The 17000-nt window shown below is 51.6% G+C and overlaps 1 protein-coding gene across 4 annotated transcripts in view; it reads right to left on the bottom strand.

Annotated features, from left to right (window-relative positions):
• CLSTN1 (calsyntenin 1) overlaps positions 1-17000 on the bottom strand; it is a 79484-nt gene that overhangs the window by 1988 nt on the left and 60496 nt on the right. For 2 of the 4 annotated variants that reach the window (XM_047723823.1, XM_047723824.1), the window contains 11 exons: positions 14740-14988; positions 14269-14390; positions 9064-9226; positions 5849-5905; positions 4513-4670; positions 3186-3334; positions 2716-2942; positions 2038-2208; positions 1587-1732; positions 501-636; positions 20-204 (listed from right to left, as the gene is read on the bottom strand). In XM_047723823.1, the coding sequence (XP_047579779.1) occupies positions 20-204; positions 501-636; positions 1587-1732; positions 2038-2208; positions 2716-2942; positions 3186-3334; positions 4513-4670; positions 5849-5905; positions 9064-9226; positions 14269-14390; positions 14740-14988 (1763 nt within the window). The remainder of the gene's footprint in view (positions 1-19; positions 205-500; positions 637-1586; positions 1733-2037; positions 2209-2715; positions 2943-3185; positions 3335-4512; positions 4671-5848; positions 5906-9063; positions 9227-14268; positions 14391-14739; positions 14989-17000) is intronic. The other 2 variants (XM_047723825.1, XM_047723826.1) reach the window with 1 other exon arrangement.

The raw sequence follows: 17000 nt of genomic DNA, 5'->3' as shown, positions 1-17000 counted from the left end.
ACCGCCTGCCGGCACCTACCTCCATGGGGTTTACGGTGATGGTCAAGGCAGAGTCGTCCCAATCCATCTCGTTCTCCTTCCCGGTGTCCTGGTCCCGCATGGTCCGCCGGTGAGCGGCCCGGATCCGGAACACGCCCAGGATAATCATGAAGACCAGGAAGCTGACACACACCACAATGACCACTGTGGCGGTGCTGGGGACAACTGCAACCGAGGGGCGACAGGGCGGTGAGGCCGGCGCCTGCCCCCGGGCCCCATGCACACACAGCAGCTTTGACCCCAGAGAACAGGAAGAAATGTGAGGAAAGTCTCAGCACAGGTCTCCAGCCCTGCGCTGGCCCCTGGCTGCCCTGCTGGAGCTTTCGTCCCTCGTGGGAGGCACAGAATCACGGAGCCGGCCGGGGCTGCTCAGACTGGGGGCTGGGCTTCCAGCAGGACGCGGGAGGGCATCCCCCACCAGGACTGACGCAGACGGCCCTGCTTCTGCCCCGCAGTCCTACCTGCGAAGGGGTGGGGGCTGGCCAGGTTGTGCCCTGAGAGGTCGACGAAGGCATGGTGCTCTGGGTGCACGAACTGGGGCTGCGCGGCCATGTGGCTGGCGTGCTCCATGGGGCTGGCCGCGGGAATGACGTTCACCTGCATCAGAGACACACACAGCAGCCTGAACGTGGCCCAGCAGCAGAAACGCAGTCCAGAAGCTACTGGGACTAGTGCGACTCGAAGGGGTCCCTGGACCCGCACTGCTAAGCCGATGAGATGAGAACAGAGAAAAATCGAGGCTCAGCTCTCAGAAACCGTCCTAACCGCCTGGACTGTCGGTGATCCCAGAAACAGAATGCTGTTCTAGGAATTCCTTTTTATTGTATTTCATAAAAGAATCTGTCCACAAAAGACCAGAAAAACCACCACCACTGTCAGCTGCAGGTCATTCGAGAAGCCCTGGCATAGCCCATTTCCCTGCTTTTCCCCAAAACCATAGCCAAGTGAAAAAGCACAAATCAGAACCATTGGTTTCCTTCCAAATCTGTTAGCTTTTGGCTCAAACAAAACCCTCATCGATTCCTCAGCACTGAGACATCAGCACTTGGCTGCTCTGAGGTTACCATGCAGACCTTCGATTGCTGAGAGTAACTCTGGGCCCATTTTCTCCAGACCACGAAGCCCTGAGTGAGGAAAGGGCTGCTGTCCAGGCCTGTGGAAGACGTCTGAGCAGGGTGAGCTCTCTGTGACCACCGTGCCATGAGATGCCACCACCAGGCTCAGCAGACAGCACAGCACCCCTCTCCCCGGGCCGGCCCCACACTGGGAGCCCTCTGCCCGGGCCAGCAGTCTGCAGAGAATCTTCAGTTCCCTGGGAACTGCTCTTTCTCAAGCAGCGTCAAATCTCAACAAACCACCTTGGCTCTACTCACGAGGTATCACCTGCCTCTAGCTCTTCCACCTCCTTCCAGAGGCCCCTCAGACGCACATGAGGGGCACATCGGCGACCCCCAGGCCGGGAAAGCCTAGCGCACTTGGACGCATCCCAACAGGTGCCTCACGGATGCTCTGAACATGGGGCCATAGGGGGGCACCCAATCACCCACCTCCACCTGAAACTCGTTGCTGACGTAGCGGCCATTGAGCTCCGAGCAGACGAGCTTGAACTTTCGGTCCAGCAGGGACCTGGTGTGCCAGTTCCGGTAGCGCAGGAGGCGCAGCACCTCCTCGTAGCTGGCCATGGTGTCCACACCTATGGGGACAGGGGAAGAAGGTGGCCTACTGGCTGGGGGCAGCTGGACCAAGTGGGTGCACGTGTCCTGCGGCAAGGGGTGGGGAGCCATCCCGTGCCTCACTGTCAGCCCCTCGCAAGGACAGGAAGTAGGGCAATGCCTGTGCTTCCCTTCCTGCCAGGAGAAGCTGAACGGCCCAGGTTGAGCCTCTCCTCTGCCACGGTCCCCAGGACTCTCCCAGAGCTTGGAGAGGATGGCCGGTGGGGTGTGTGTGTGCAGGACTGAGGCTTCCGCTCGGCCCTCGGCCTGGCCTTGGCCCGCTCACCTGTGAAGACCACCCCCAGGTCGGAAGCGCTCACTGCAATGCCCTTCTGCCGCAGGCGGGCCGCGTCCACCTCCAGGCTCTCCTGGGCCGGGTTCAGCTCGTCCCCGTCCACCGTGACCTCACAGGTATCCAGGTCGTGCACGATCTCCTCAGACACCAGTGACTCTTGAACTGTAAGAACAGACCAAGCACTAATGGCAGAGGCCGGGGAGCCCAGACAGGCCTGTCACCCCGGGTGGCCTGCTAACTGGCCTCGAGCTCACAGAGCCCTTTCAGTGACTGATGACAGAGGTCCAGGAGAGGCCCTGTCAAGAATCAGGGTGCCTTACGTGTCTGGGAGGACTGGCCCCCGGGGCCGGCCCAAGAACGCGGGGCCGCTGTACAGCCAGCGGGAGCAGCACTGTCCCCTGCCATGGGCCCGGAGCCTCTCAGCCTCCACAAGGGCATCTCAGATCCCGACACCACACCAGAGAGGAAAGGACTCTCCAGACGGGTTTTCCAAAGAACACAATGAGCTTTCGACCCCGAGTCAGATTCCAGGAGCAGACCCAAGAATAACATCCAAACATTCAAATCTCAAAATCTCAGAGAAAAAGCATGCAGGAAGGAGCAGCTGTGGGGCGCCAGCCACCCATGTTCAAGCCAAGGGGAGGGCGACCAGCCCAGCAGAGCTGTTACCTGTGGGGTCCTCGTCCCCTTCCCCTTCAGGCTCCACTTCTCTCGTGATGGTACTGATGATGCGAAGCTCAGGGAAAAGGAAAACCCCTTCTGGGCTTTCGAATTCAGAAGCCGCTCGAGCGAAATGGTGGACGCCACTGAGGCTGACTTTGGGCTCCTCGGGCTGCAGCACCATCACGTAGCCGTCCACTGGGGGCACGGAGATGCAGGGGGCCTCGTTCAAACACCTGCCAACAAGCGACGGAGGCGGCAAGGGTCAGGGCTTCGAGAAGTGGGTCTGCGGTCTATACACGTGACGGCCCATGGATTCCCCAAGCCCCCGGGGGCCCAGAGGCAGCGGCCGGCCCAGAACAAGTCCCCAACACCATTCATGCCACCGTCCACGCCCTCTGGTAACAAGGGAGGGCTGGGGTGTCTTAAAAACCTAAATAGACGTGTTTTCTTCTCAAGAGTTAAGAATCGGCCCATACTTGACCGTGCTGGTGATTTTAAGTCTTCGGATCCCCGGAGTGGGGAACTGTCGAGAGTTTAGGTAGGCGACGCGCTGCATGGCCTTATCCAGCTCCCCGATGTCATCTCCCTCCAAGGTCAACGCCAACTGATTGGGGTTCGTATGGATCTGAAATCAGGCCAGAGGGGAGAGAAAAAGGGTTTGAACTGCAAAAAACTGAAACCACACACAGTCTGGCAAAGAAAGAGGTCAGCTGGGCCTCGGTCTTAATTGGGAACCTGGGGAGGAAACCTCATAGAGCTGCTGAGACAAGACCCCCCGCCCCCCTTCAAGGGTAAATGCCCGGGGCGCGAATGCATCTGTGGGACAAGAAACACAGGGGCGCCTGGCCGACTCAGTTGGGGCAGCGTGTGACCTGACTGCGGGATTGTGAGTTCAAGCCCCATGTTGGATGTAGAGATTACTTAAAAACAATAAAACCTTAAAAAAAAAAAAAAGAAAAAAAAAAAGAAATGTGTGTGTGTGTGTGTGTGTGTTTATTTAGTCTCTGCCCGCCAAACCCTGGAAATGTCCTGAGTGACAGGAGCACCTTTCGTTACTCATAATAAGCTTCTTCCAAGCACACCAGCATCTGTGTTAACGAGTGGCTTCTGGGTGGCTGAGATGGTTTCAGGACGGAACTGGATGACACAGAGCCCGTGTGACTGCAGGGCACTTTCAGCCCCAACCCTGACCTCTGGCCAATGATTTAACCAGCTGTGCACACCTAACAGAAGTTCTGGAAACAGCCCTGAAGGACAGAGCTTGGGAGCTTCCCATGTTGGGAGGATAGTGCTCTTGGAGGGAGCGGGGAAGCTCCCTCCCTCCCCGCTTCCTTGCCTTCCACACTGTCTCCATCTGCTTGTTCCTGAGTTGTATTCTTTATAATAAACCAGCAGCACTAAGCAAAGTGTTTTCTGCAGTTTTCTGAGTAGTTCAAGCCAATTACTGAAACCCAAAGGAGGGGGGATCATGGGAGCTAAGCTGGACAAAGTGTGGGTAACCCGAGGGCCTGGCACCTACACGCAGCATCTGTGCAGGGGGACTGAGCCCTCCTCTCCTGCAGCGTCTGCGCTAACTCCCGCTGGGCAGTGTCAGGACCGAACCCAACTGGAGGACACCTGGCAGGGGCAGGTGTCTGGAGAGTTGGGGATCTGGTCGGTGGAAACCCATTCCCACCACGTTCAGGGTTAGAGGTGTTGTGGGTCAACACGGGTCAGGATCAATTACACTGATCCTTCGCCAGCAGCCTGCATGCTGGTGCTGGAGAAGGTGGGGAGCGCCTTGAGAGCTAATGCCAAGGTCACCTTCACGCCTCTGCCGCTGTCTTCAGGGACTTGCAGGTCCAGCCCTTCTTTGCAGGTGTACAGACAGTCAATCACCTTCTTGTCGGCGAGTTTCCCGGAACGAACGGTCAGGCCAGCCAGGTTCCCTCGGAAGAACTGGGTCATGTGCAGCTCACCGCCTTAGGGACAAGGGGAAACAGAGCAGGCAGTTACGCGCACGGCCCGGGGCCTCCTGCTTTGCTTCGCAATGTAGTGTTACCGGTGGTGGCAGCTGGATGGAGGGACATGCGGGTTAGTTCGTACCAAATCCTGTTAGCCTTGCGATCTACATGGAAGTGCAATGGAGAAATTAAATCGTTTATGATCATGCATATGGCCTGGAGAGAAGAGGTGTTGGGGTCCCTCACCCGAAGCCCAGATGCCAAGAGGTCCCATGAGTGTCCCCACGCAACTAGCTGCTCCCTGGAAAGGGCGGCCTACACTGCCCCCGTCACCCTGGTGCACTGGTGCAATTTCCCAGCAGCGCCAGCCTCCTGGGTCACTGCCTTCTCCATCAGCTGGGTCTCACCCTGGGCTGCGTTTCCTGACTGAGCACACTCGTGGATACGTACAAACTTGGGAAGGAACACACACCGACAGGACTAGGAAGATTAAAGGGACACATACTCCCCCAGCCTACACAGGAGATGCCTTGCACGGCTGATCGCGCCTGGCTCCCACCACTGAGGGTAACTGGGCATTGACGGTGTCTTTTATAAGGAAAACGGAGACCCAGAAACTGGCCCTTGACAGGCTGTAGCCGAGAGCCCAGAGCAGGTGAAACAGAACTTATTCTCGCAATGATGAAAAGAGACCAATGTCGACAGCACGTCTCGTTCATGATAAGGACATTAGACGCTGTGAGCCATCACCGGGGACTGAGACTTCTAAGAAACGTGTGTCTCAAATTTAGTACCGGTCAGGAGAGAGCATCCAGTAATGAGTCTCTTCCTGTGTCATGGTTCAGCCACAGGGGAACCAGGAGGTGGCCTCCCTGATGGGGCCTGTAAGATTTCAGCAGGGAGCCTCAGGCAGTGGGGTAGGGGGGTCAGGGTCAAATGTGATTGGGGGGTGGGGCAGAGAGTCCCATTAGTGCAGGACATTAATGAGTCATTTGCCCTCACTTCAACTGGGATCAGACTGGGCAAAAAAAGGGTCACTCCCGGGAAGCAGTGGGGGGAGCATAAAGCAAAGCAGTGGCTCATAGGGGCTCTGGGACCAGAATGCAACTCGGGCATCTCATGCGGAATGTGGAATGAACGGATGTCTTGTCTTTAAATGAAACACATAAGTGAACCGTAGGGAAAGATCCAGCAACCTGCAGAGGCCACAGGCACAGGCTCGGTTTCATTGTCATTTTCAAATGCTGGATACTCTGTAGAAAAGCAAGACAAAGACAATAGAAAAGGACCAAGAGGTTAGGCTCTTCACACTGGAACTTGAAAATTAGTCTTGAGAAGCTACTGAATATAAAACACAAAGAGAATTCCCTCCCGTCTTGGCCCCCGTGGGGACACCCCCACCCCTGCAAGCAGGCTCGTACTCCATCACCTTCTCACTGGGCCTTACCACCCCCCCAGCTCCCTGCCTCTCCACATTCTTCTTTTATCTCACCTTCGCACACCTGCCTTGCCAAAACCCAGGCCCCATTCAAAGAAAGACGAACCAACGCCCACCCACTGAACTCCCGACGTCCCGGCCTGGCATCTGGGCCGGCGTTCGGAAGAGCCGCTCACACAGGTGGCAGAGAGGGGCGGACACCAGGACAGCCACACCCTGGGCCATGGCTCTTCTCTCTCTAATACGGAAACACTTGCCTAGACAAACTGGCAGCACCAGTAAGCATCCAAAGCCTGGTCTGTGTACAGCAAACACATAAAAGTGTGTATTTTTTTAGCTCAAAACAAGTTCATTTTGGTCTAGACTTTAACCCCTAAGTCACAGAGAAATGAAGGCATTTTTATCCACTTTTTCCTGAACAGAAAGGGAGAGTCCAGGTTAAGGAACTCACCCAGAGAAACAGGTGATCAGTCACGGGGGGTGGGCCTGGGGCCTCTAACCTCGGACCCCTCGTGCAGGCCCCGACCCCGTGTTCTGACAGTAACCCCAGGTCAGGGAGGCCCACGGCCGGTGACCGAGCACAGACCCTCCACTTTCCAGACCGTGTCGTGGGAGCACTTCCCAGCCCAGGGCCCAGGCCCCCACACCTCCTGTGCAGCAGTGGCATGGGGACAGCCTGGGGACAGGCCCGGTGTGCGCATCTGCACTCCCACCATGCCTCCGGGTGCCTCTGGAACCCGTTAGGGATGACATTTTGGCCGATGGCCGTGAGGCTGCTGTTTACAGCATGGGCCTGCCACCCTGAGTTTGTAAGGAAGGAGGAAGGAGATCTCCCCCCCGGGGAACTACATTTTATAAGCCACGTGCCTGGTCTGGGAGCTTCAGCGCGTTTTTCTGGCTGAGGATCTTGAGAAGCTGAGGCAGAAAGAGAGGAAGCTGATGGCCACTGCGTGACGGACGCTGTGGCCCAAATAGGCCCCAGAGGCTGCCCAGAAAGGGGCTTTACTTTGACCCAAGCAAGAAAGCTCTCCGGTTTGCATTCAGATTTTTATTCCTATTTTTAAAATTCTTATTTTTAAAACATGAGTTACTGTTTAATTTGGGAAGCAGCTCCGGACTGAAATGTTAAGACTTAACAACTGAGGGACACCTGGGGGGCTCAGTCTGTTAAGCGTCTCCCTTCGACGCAGGTCATGATCTCAGGGCCCTGGGACGGAGTCCTGCATCGGGCTCCTGGCTCAGCAGGGGGCTGCTTCCCCTTCTCCCTGTGCCTCTCCCCCTGCTTGTGCATGCTTTCTCTCTCTCTGATAAATAAATAAAATAATTAAAGAAAAAAAAGACAACTATAACAATTCCCACTTCCCTGGTAATCTGTTCCTCATTCCCTGGCCACAAGTTCCACATTCTCATAGATGAACTGTCCCCGAAATTAAATCTAGGAGTCAGCTAGAGAGCTTCACTCTAAAATGCTGTCTTGACATTTTTCATTTAAAAGGATCTGCAGGAGGGGCGCCTGGGTGGCTCAGTGGGTTAAGCCTCTGCCTTCCGCTCAGGTCATGATCTCAGGGTCCTAGGATCAAGCCCCGTATCAGGCTCTTTGCTCAGCAGGGAGCCTGCTTCTCTCTCTCTCTCTCTCTCTCTCTGCCTGCCTCTCTGCCTACCTGTGATCTTTCTCTGTCAAATAAATAAATAAAATCTTTTAAAATAAATAAATAAATAAAAGGCTCTGCAGGAAAATGATGAAACTCAAAAATTCAAATTCCCTGAAATTAAAGCAACGCTGTCATGGGAATTGGACTATTCTGTCTCTTTCTCGCCGACCTCGATGTACGATGTTTCCACAGGGAGAAACAAATATTCCGAGGTCTGTTTAGGGGGACGGCGACCCCGTCAAGTGTGGGGGTTCATGTGAGGTCGTGAACCTCGAGGGTGGGCGGAGGGCCCGTGAGCTTGGGCGCGCTTCCTTCTACGAACTTCTGAGGGTCACCTTTCCTTCGGTACCAAAGCACAGTGGCCCGGCTGTCCCCGCTCGTCTTCCACCCCCTGGGCCTCTGCGGATGCCACACAGCCCGTCACCACTTCCGAATGACGCAGCTACTAAACGTGCTCCCAGGGCTTGTCTGTCCGTGCGTTAGGAAAGCAGCACAGGCGTGAGCATTTCAAGACATTAGTCTTCTAGTGCTTGGCTAACTCTAATTCAGTTTTCACAGGAAATCATATGCCTTTTGTTTCATAGACTAATGAATAATTATCCCGAGAAGGGGCACCCATCAGACCACAGGCTCTCAATGCACCAGCTTCGGGGGTTCAAGTCCTGACACCAACATTACTCAGCAGGGTAACCCCGGGCTCTGAGCCTCAGTTTCTCCGGCTACAAAATGCGGCTAAAGACTGTTCTTTCCCCACAAACTTACCATTAAGGATTAGTGAGACAACGCGTATAAAGTGACAGTGACTGGCATGCGACCCGCCCGTCAGAAGTACGAATAAACAGTATTGTCCTTTTGGTGACTGTCACCCATCCCTGGTCTTGCAGCGGAGATGTCTGGGAGCCCCTTCAAGCACAGCTCCTACTGGCTTAGCCGGCACTGACCGCTATGGAAGAGTCCTCTGGGTCAAGGTACACTTACAGTTCTGTGCCTGATCAGCTGCCACCTCCTGATTCTCGTGAACTTTTCAATAAACAGATTAATTTATAAAACAACCCCTCAACTGTACTCTCCCTCCAGGTCATGCTCCCTCCCAGGCTCCCCGAAGGGGCTGGCTGCTTCAGTCCTCTAACGCACAGCTGGTGAGCGTCCCAGAGTATGGCATCGGCAGTGTCCCCAGAAAGGCCTTGCCCAGGAGAAGAGACGACAAGATGAAGGACACGAGGGTGAGGGCCAAGACACTGAGATGAGCCTGCTTCCCCCACTATGGCCATGAGGCAGGTTCAAGTCCCGAGATCGGGGAGGGGGTGCCAGTGACCGTTACCTTGCCAGCAGGCCCCAACCACGAGCTGAGTTTCGATCTTGGACGGATGAAGTGGGTAATCTTCGGTCACAGAGAAGGGCTCGTGAGAAACTCCGTCCACATAGAGAGTCACGCTCGGGAATTCCACGTTGAGGACGAAGTGATGCCATTCCTCATCACAGACCTACGGGAGGGAAGGGGCAGAGCATGAAGTGTCTACCTTCCCTCTCATCCAGAAACAGGGAGAGCCACACACCTGGATGTGGAGAGCAGGTCACCCATAAGGAATGTCTTCTGAAAAAGGAGCTGATTTTTAAAAAATCTAACCACAAAATACATCTCACTCACTCGACCACCTCTCGCCCAAAACGGCCAAAGCAACAGTCTCACCACCAGGACCTTCCAGACCAGGGGGCAGCGCTCACTCATCACGTGACAAGGCCTCAGAATACGGCGCAGCCCAATTCCCTTCTGCCAACAGTCGGGCGCCACGAGATTCCGGTATCTTCAGGCCAGACAGCCTCCCATGGAGCTGGCTTAGCCCGCCGACCGGCCAGGCCTCCTTTTCCGGTCAGGATAAGGTACGTGGGAGCACGTGCATCTTCTTTTTCAATTCAAAGATGATGATCTAAGTAAACTGAGCATCCAGCTCCAAGGGCGTGAGGGGTCCCGCTGTGTTCCTTCCCCATCACAAAGGAGCATCTCCCTCACTGCCGAGGGAAAGCGAGGGGTTGGCAGCCTCCAGGCCCCGTGAGACCGGCACTCCCTGACCTCTGGCTTCAGAGGAGGAGGCAGGCAACCGAGAACAGAGACAGGCAGAGAAAGAGATGGAGCGGGATCAAGTTTTGTTTTTTTTTTTTTTTTAAGATTTTATTTATTTACTGACAGAGATCACAAGTAGGCAGAGAGAGAGAGAGAGAGAGGAAGCAGGCTCCCCGCTGAGCAGAGAGCCCGATGTGGGGCTCGATCCCAGGACCCTGAGATCATGACCTGAGCCGAAGGCAGAGGCTTTAACCCACTGAGCCACCCAGGTGCCCCGGGATCAATTTTTAAAAAGGCGTTTCTAAATAAGCTGCCCAATCTACACATTCTAAAACACTGAACTGATGAAGACTTCAACAGGCCAAAAACATCACAATAAATGAAAAAATTACCAAAGTATTTCCCCCAGAGAAAAGCAGCTGCTCCTGACGAGTTTATTATAGAAAAAATCCAAACCTCTACCACTGGGTCTATGTCTATCACATTTGCGTAACAGGTAAGTACATACACTTGATTATATGAAACCTTTTTAAATGAAGGGATTGCACAGCAATTCACTTTTGAGGCAGGTAATACCTTAATTCAGCTAGTCTCTATTTAAAGCAAGTTTTGTAGTTTTAGCTCCTCGAGAAAGCAGTGTCTACTGTCCCCCTCGTTCTTGTACCACAGGTTTCTGGGGCGTCAGCAGAATGATAACCATAACTCAAAGTCTATCTGACTTTAGTCAAAAGTCCCTGAGAGTATTCTGAGACGTTAGGGGTAGAATTGGCATAATTTTTGGATTTCCTTGAAAACTGGGTGATCAGAATGGCAAAGCCCAAAGCCACAGACGACACCGTGACCCTCCTCAGTTAAGTGCCCCGGTGCACCCCGAGATGCATGGGTGCACCCCGACATGCGTGTAGGTGGGGCAAAGCAACAGGGCGCCCAGTCCACGAGACAGCAGAGGGTGGCTGAGGTGCTTTATGACAACAGAACGGGGAGGCAGAGCCCAGAAACTAGGAAAAAGGTCATGTCAGCCAACTCCCTCTTTTGAAAGTACAGGAAAAGTAATTTTATGCAAAAATGAGGAGGGGAGAAAGGACCACAGCTCAATCCCATATGAACTTTTTAAGAGAAAGAAAGAGGACTGTCGGAATAATCTCTCTCCAGACCCCCTTTCCAGTCATGCCAGTAACAAACATGAAAATGATCATGTATTGTCTCAAAACACACCAGAATTGTCAGGAAAGGGACACAAAACACGAAGGAATGTAGTTCATGGCTACAGCAGCTCAGATAAGAGCTGACAAAACAGGAATGAAACAGGAAAAGAAAGTGCCAGACACAGAAAACAGGCAAGGATTACCAACCAAAGGTGAGGGGTCCCCAGGGAAGAAAAGCAAAGCGAGGAGCGGGGTGTGGCAAGAACCATTAACGGCAGCGCCACAGACTTGCCTGAAACGCCAAATGGCTTTAATCTATATTCTAAGAGAAGGGCGTACCACGCATCTGGGGAAACAGACCCCAAACAACCAAGATGTAGGCCTAAGAGGAACTGGATTCAAAAAAAAAAAAAAAAAAAAAAAAAGGAAAGAAAAGAAAAGAAATGCATCCTTTGGTCACCCAAACCAAAGGACCAAGTGTTTTACGAGGGAAAGAGATCGGATGGCAGACAGCACGGCGGCAGCCTCTTCCGTCCGAGGACAACGGACAGGGACATGTTCTGTTCCTGCAAATCCTAGATGGGAGCCAGAGACTTTAGACCCAGCCACACTGACATTCTGTGTAAAGGCCACAAACATACTCCCAACACGGAGGAACTCAGGCTGTTCCCATGAGTCCTTCCCGGGGACACACTCCCCACGACATGGACGACCGAGACAGAGTGAGCACGAATGGCCCCTCCCATCACAGAAACACGAACCACCAGACACAGGAACAGGCAAACCCGAGCCCCATCGACCCCTGAAGCCATGCCATGGATTTACAGGCACAAGGACGGATACAACTAGGTGAATCTACGCTACGGGGAAGTCTGTGGGACAAACGACCTGATTTTGTCATCAAATAAATTACAGAAGAGAAGAGAAAAATCTACAGATTACAAAATAAAGTCAAAAGGTTTATCAACCAGTCACCATGTATGGCCCCTTATTTGGGTCCTGATTCAGACAGATTATAAATATAAGATTTACAGGACGGGCCCTGGGTGGTTCAGGGCATCTGCCTTCAGCTCAGGTTGTGATCTCAGGGGGAGCCCCGCGTCAGGCTCCCTGCTGGACGGGGAGCCTGCTTCTCCCTCTCCCTCCACTCCTCCCCTCATTAGTGCTTTCTCTCTCAAATAAATTTAAAAACATATTAATGAAACAATCTGAACCTTTGAGCACTGGCTAGATATCTGACTATATTAAGGAACTGTCAAATTTTTTTTTGAGAGAGAGAGAGAGAGAGAGAGAGAGCGAGCGCGCATGCCCAAGCCTGGGACGGGCAGAGGGAGGGAACCAAAGCAGACTCATGAGCGGGGAGCCCGATACAGGGCTCGATCTCACGACCCTGAGATCATGACCTGACCCGAAATCAAGAGCTGGACGTCTATATGACTGAGCCACCCAGGCGCCCTATTCATTTTTTAAGATGTTACATTTAAGATGTAACCAAAGAATTGTAGTTCTGCTTACCATTCAGAGGCACAAACTGCATTACCCCCCAGAGAACAAACTGGCATTGACTCGAGGAGGTAACAACAACCATCGACACTGAGCAGGGGATGACGAAACCAGACCGGCCACGTGTGCACTGCTGAAGCCGGGGGAACGCTACGTGGAGTTGTTCTTTACATTAATCTGTCTGCTTTTACCTCTGCTGAAACTTCCCATAATGAAGTTTTTTTTACTGTTATCTGAAGAAACTAAATACATAAATAGAGACTGTGGTTATTATAACAGAACTGGGCCTACGAATTCTACGTACACGGCAGAGTTTTTTCTGAACTGTACCTTTCTTTAGTTTCTTGAAAAACCATATGTATAAGTTTCTCAGATTCTCTATGAAAACGGAAACGACACGAGTAAGAGATGACTGCTCCCAGCTGGACCGTCGCTTCGCACTGTCACACAGCCCTCCTGTCTCGCTTGCGCTCACACACGTCGATCTACCTTGTACATATTGGGGACGATGCTGTGTTCCAGTAACTATAGGCAGACATTTGTCAGCTCTGGCCCACTAACTCCACGAGACAGAACTGAGCTCGGGCCACAGGTTTCCGTCTTGATCCAAACCAAAATCAGGAGAAATGATCTGCTGTGATTTTAATGAACAGGCCTCCCCAGTGTACAGCGTCTCCCTGCTTCCTATCACATGTCGGTTTTTTTTCACGTGACACTTGCTTTTTATCACAGAAACTGCTGGGAAAGTGGCTTTGCACAGATACGCTATCATCAAAAGGGCTATAACGTGACCTAATGTCGAAACTGTAAACTCCCTCAAGCTAGTAGTTTGTGAGGTTTCTGAAAGATGTTACAGCTGCTGGCTCCGTGATAACTTAAAGCACCTGTAGCACCCCTCAATTTGCTGAGGCCCCCGGGGTCTCCTTGGCACAGTTCAGGAGTCAAGCCTTTAAGTAATGAATAAACCAATACCAGGATCTCCATCCCAATTTGTAAGCAAATGCTGCTTATTTCAGTAAATTACAACACAGTATTCTGAATTTAAAGCATAAAATTTCTGGGGCGCCTGGGTGGCTCAGTGGGTTAAAGCCGCTGCCTTCGGCTCAGGTCATGATCCCAGGGTCCTGGGATCGAGCCCCGCATCAGGCTCTCTGCTCAGCAGGGAGCCTGCTTCCCTTCTTCTCTCTCTGCCTGCCTCTCTGCCTACTTGTGATCTGTCAAATAAATAAATAAAATCTTAAAAAAAAAAAAAAGGCATAAAATTTCTTGGGCCCCCTGGGTGGCTCAGTGGGTTAAAGCCTCTGCCTTTGGCTCAGGGCATGATCCCAGGGTCCTGGGATCGAGCCCCATGTCGGGCTCTCTGCTCAGCAGGGAGCCGGCTTCCTCCTCTCTCTGTCTGCCTCTTTGCCTACTTGTGATCTCTCTCTGACAAATAAATAAGATTGAAAAAAAAAAGGGCATAAAATTTCTTTATATTAATACTGGATGCATAAAATACACACTTATAAAATGAAAAACAGGCTTTCGGTGGAAAGGAGTTCAAAGGATTTAACTTGCCATCCTGTCACCTACATAATAAAGTTTTTTTGAAATGTCATCAGAAGAAACTGAACACGGTCACTGTGGTTACTAGAAGAGAACTGTATCTACAATGTCTATGTAATTTGCAAAAAGTTTTTTGTATTTTCGTATTGACTCAAGAACATAAATACACACTGCCCATAAGCTGCCCCCACACAGCCGGTCCCACGTAAGGTTGCAACACCTACTCATACTCTCGGAAAGATCAAACCCAGCCAGTTTTCCAGGCACGCACCTGGTTCAACTTCCAGTGGAATTCTGCAGGTTTGTACTTCTTCTCTTCCGAAGGGTCCTGGCGGAGGAGGAAAACAAGCCTGCAGCCGTGGACATAGAGGGAATAATGGTGCCGGTTCATGTCTGCAGAGAGAAAGCCTACTGGTAAATCGCCAACTTAGGACCCGGTGGAGAAGTAAAAGCCATTTCCTTAATGGATTTGGAAGATAGTTTCATCAGCGCAAGTGACTTCTCCAGTTGGGCCAAGGTAGAGTTTAGAAACAAACACCCCTGGGTTTCACTAAGACGTGGGACCCAGCTCACCAAGGGTAGTGTAGTATCTCAAGGACACAGTACCCCAGCCCAGAGCACAGGACACGTGTGTCGCCACCAGCCCGTGGGAGCCTCTGGGGGAAGCCAGGTGCCCTGCCTCCAGCGACCACTTCGGGGGCCACTCGAGTATGACGGATGCCCCAACGGCACATTAACCTACCTGTCTTGTCTGAGCTACAGAGAATCGTCTCCTTCTTCCTGCCAAAAGGCCCGTGCCTCATCCACACAGAAATCATGAAAGGCTCCTTCGGGTTGACTGAGACGACGCCATCTGGGACCCTCACTGCTTGTGTGCCGTTGAACTCGAAGACCTGGTCGCTGTCATGGCCGTTGTCGGTGGGGAGGCCCACAGTCCAGTTCAAGGACCCGCTTGGGGAAGGGAGCAGTTCGGCAGTGCCTGACGCAGCACCTAGGCCGACACAGTGACACTCAACACATGTTTCATGAAGGGCTTAAAAGGTACAGTTTCAAAGCCACACTAATGCAACATCCTTATCTTATACAACTGGCTAGTCCCAGTCTATAATCCCGGTTTTGATTAAAAAATAAAAAATCACAAATAGTAACTGCAGATATTTTTAAAAAAGGAAAAAAGGGAGAAAGTCTTACTTGCAATCCCACCAAAATATATCCACTATTAACATCTGTGTATAAACACTTCCAGTCTTTTCCTTACAAATAAATACTTATTATAAAAAGGAAGTCTAGTGATATGCGTATATACCCACACTCCCATTAATATTTTTCTACAGCATAATTTTAAATGTGTGAAAGGAACAGATATACCGTGACTTAACTAATCTCCCTAGTGAACACTGACGTTGTCCCTACTTTTTTCTATGATGAATCCTGCCTTTATGAGGACCTCTGTGTGATTCCATGATTATTCCCTTAGCATAAATTCCTACAAATGGAATTAGGAAGCCAAAGAACATGAAAAAAATCTTCCAGCTATCATATATTGCCAAGCGCAATTTTCGTTTAAATGCGTCCACAGAAGAAGCCTAAGTTCTCCCAGTCACCTGGTCCTCAGAGCCACATCACCTAACACATAACCTTGGTCAGATGTGAGCGCCTGCCACTCCCTAAAAGTGTGACCCTATCCTCCTCCAGTCACAGTTCATTCCTCAGTAAAAATGAGGTCACCGCCACCTCCTTCATAGGCCTGACAGGCACTTGTGGAAGTCCAGAGCATACAGTTTCATAAGCACCCGCATATGAAATCCTTTCCATTCTTCCTGACTTTAAACTGTTCTGTTGAGAAAATGTTCATCTGACACTATATAAAATCATGACACTGGAGAGAAAATGAGTTTTAAACATTATACTTAAATATGTATAGGGGCGCTTGGGTGGCTCAGCCGTTAAGCCTCTGCCTTTGGCTCTCGTCATGATCCTAGGGTCCTGGGATCGAGCCCCGCATCGGTCTCCTTGCTCAGTGGGGCATCTGCATCTTCCTCTCGCTCTGCCCCTCCCCACACATAGTTTAAAACAGGATATGCGCGGGGCGCCTGAGTGGCTCAGTGGGTTAAAGCCTCTGCCTTCGGCTCAGGTCATGGTCTCAGGGTCCTGAGATCGAGCCCCGCATCGGGCTCTCTGCTCAGCGGGGAGCCTCCTTCCCTTCCTCTCTCTGCCTGCCTCTCTGCCTACTTGTGATCTCTCTCTCTGTCAAATAAATCTTTAAAAGAAAAAAAACCACAAAAAAACAAAACAGGATATGCCCCAGTTCTCTTAACTATATACGTATTTAAGTATATGACTATTTGGACTCAGAATCATGCCACACCAGAGTATAATATACTTTTTTGCTTTTGCTTCTTCCAGTTTTGTAAGAAATCCTAAATCTGCTGGCTGTTACCAGGCCGGTGGAGAGACAGGTAAGCAAGGGCCAGTGCGTCTGGCAGAGCCAACACTGAGTAGCTCTTGAAGCACAAAACACCCCCGGATCGCGAAGACCTCATTCAAGTTACAGGTGTTTTGTCCCTGACGAAAGCAAACAGTCTTCCTCAGCACTTTCCACGACAGGCATCCACACCTCACCTCTGCCTCATTTAGATAAACCAGAAAAACTGATGGTGAAGACAGCGCCAGGCTTTAATCAGATCTGTAACCACTGGTCTCTGATTCACGTAATGTTTATGGCAAAGAGAATCTGCTGAGACTCGAAACGACATGGGAGTATCCTTACTTTTGATTTTCCACCTCACGTTTGCCAAAAGCTATTGCATTACCTACGTTTTTTTCTTTATCTTGAGATAAACATCTCCTTTCGTTTCAAACTCAGTCCACTTAAGTAATCCCTCTTTGGAGGATGCCCTCGGTTAGAGAAATACATTCCTCCAATCATTGGTTCTTAAAATGCACATGCCCGTAATGTTCGGAATAGACTGACAGGGGTTTATGAACCTCCTAAAAGCCACC

This window comes from Lutra lutra, chromosome 4 (assembly GCF_902655055.1).
Source record: "Lutra lutra chromosome 4, mLutLut1.2, whole genome shotgun sequence".
Lineage (NCBI taxonomy): Eukaryota > Metazoa > Chordata > Mammalia > Carnivora > Mustelidae > Lutra > Lutra lutra.
The sequence above is the reverse complement of the archived record's forward strand: the minus strand, read 5'-3'. Positions and strand labels throughout refer to the sequence as shown.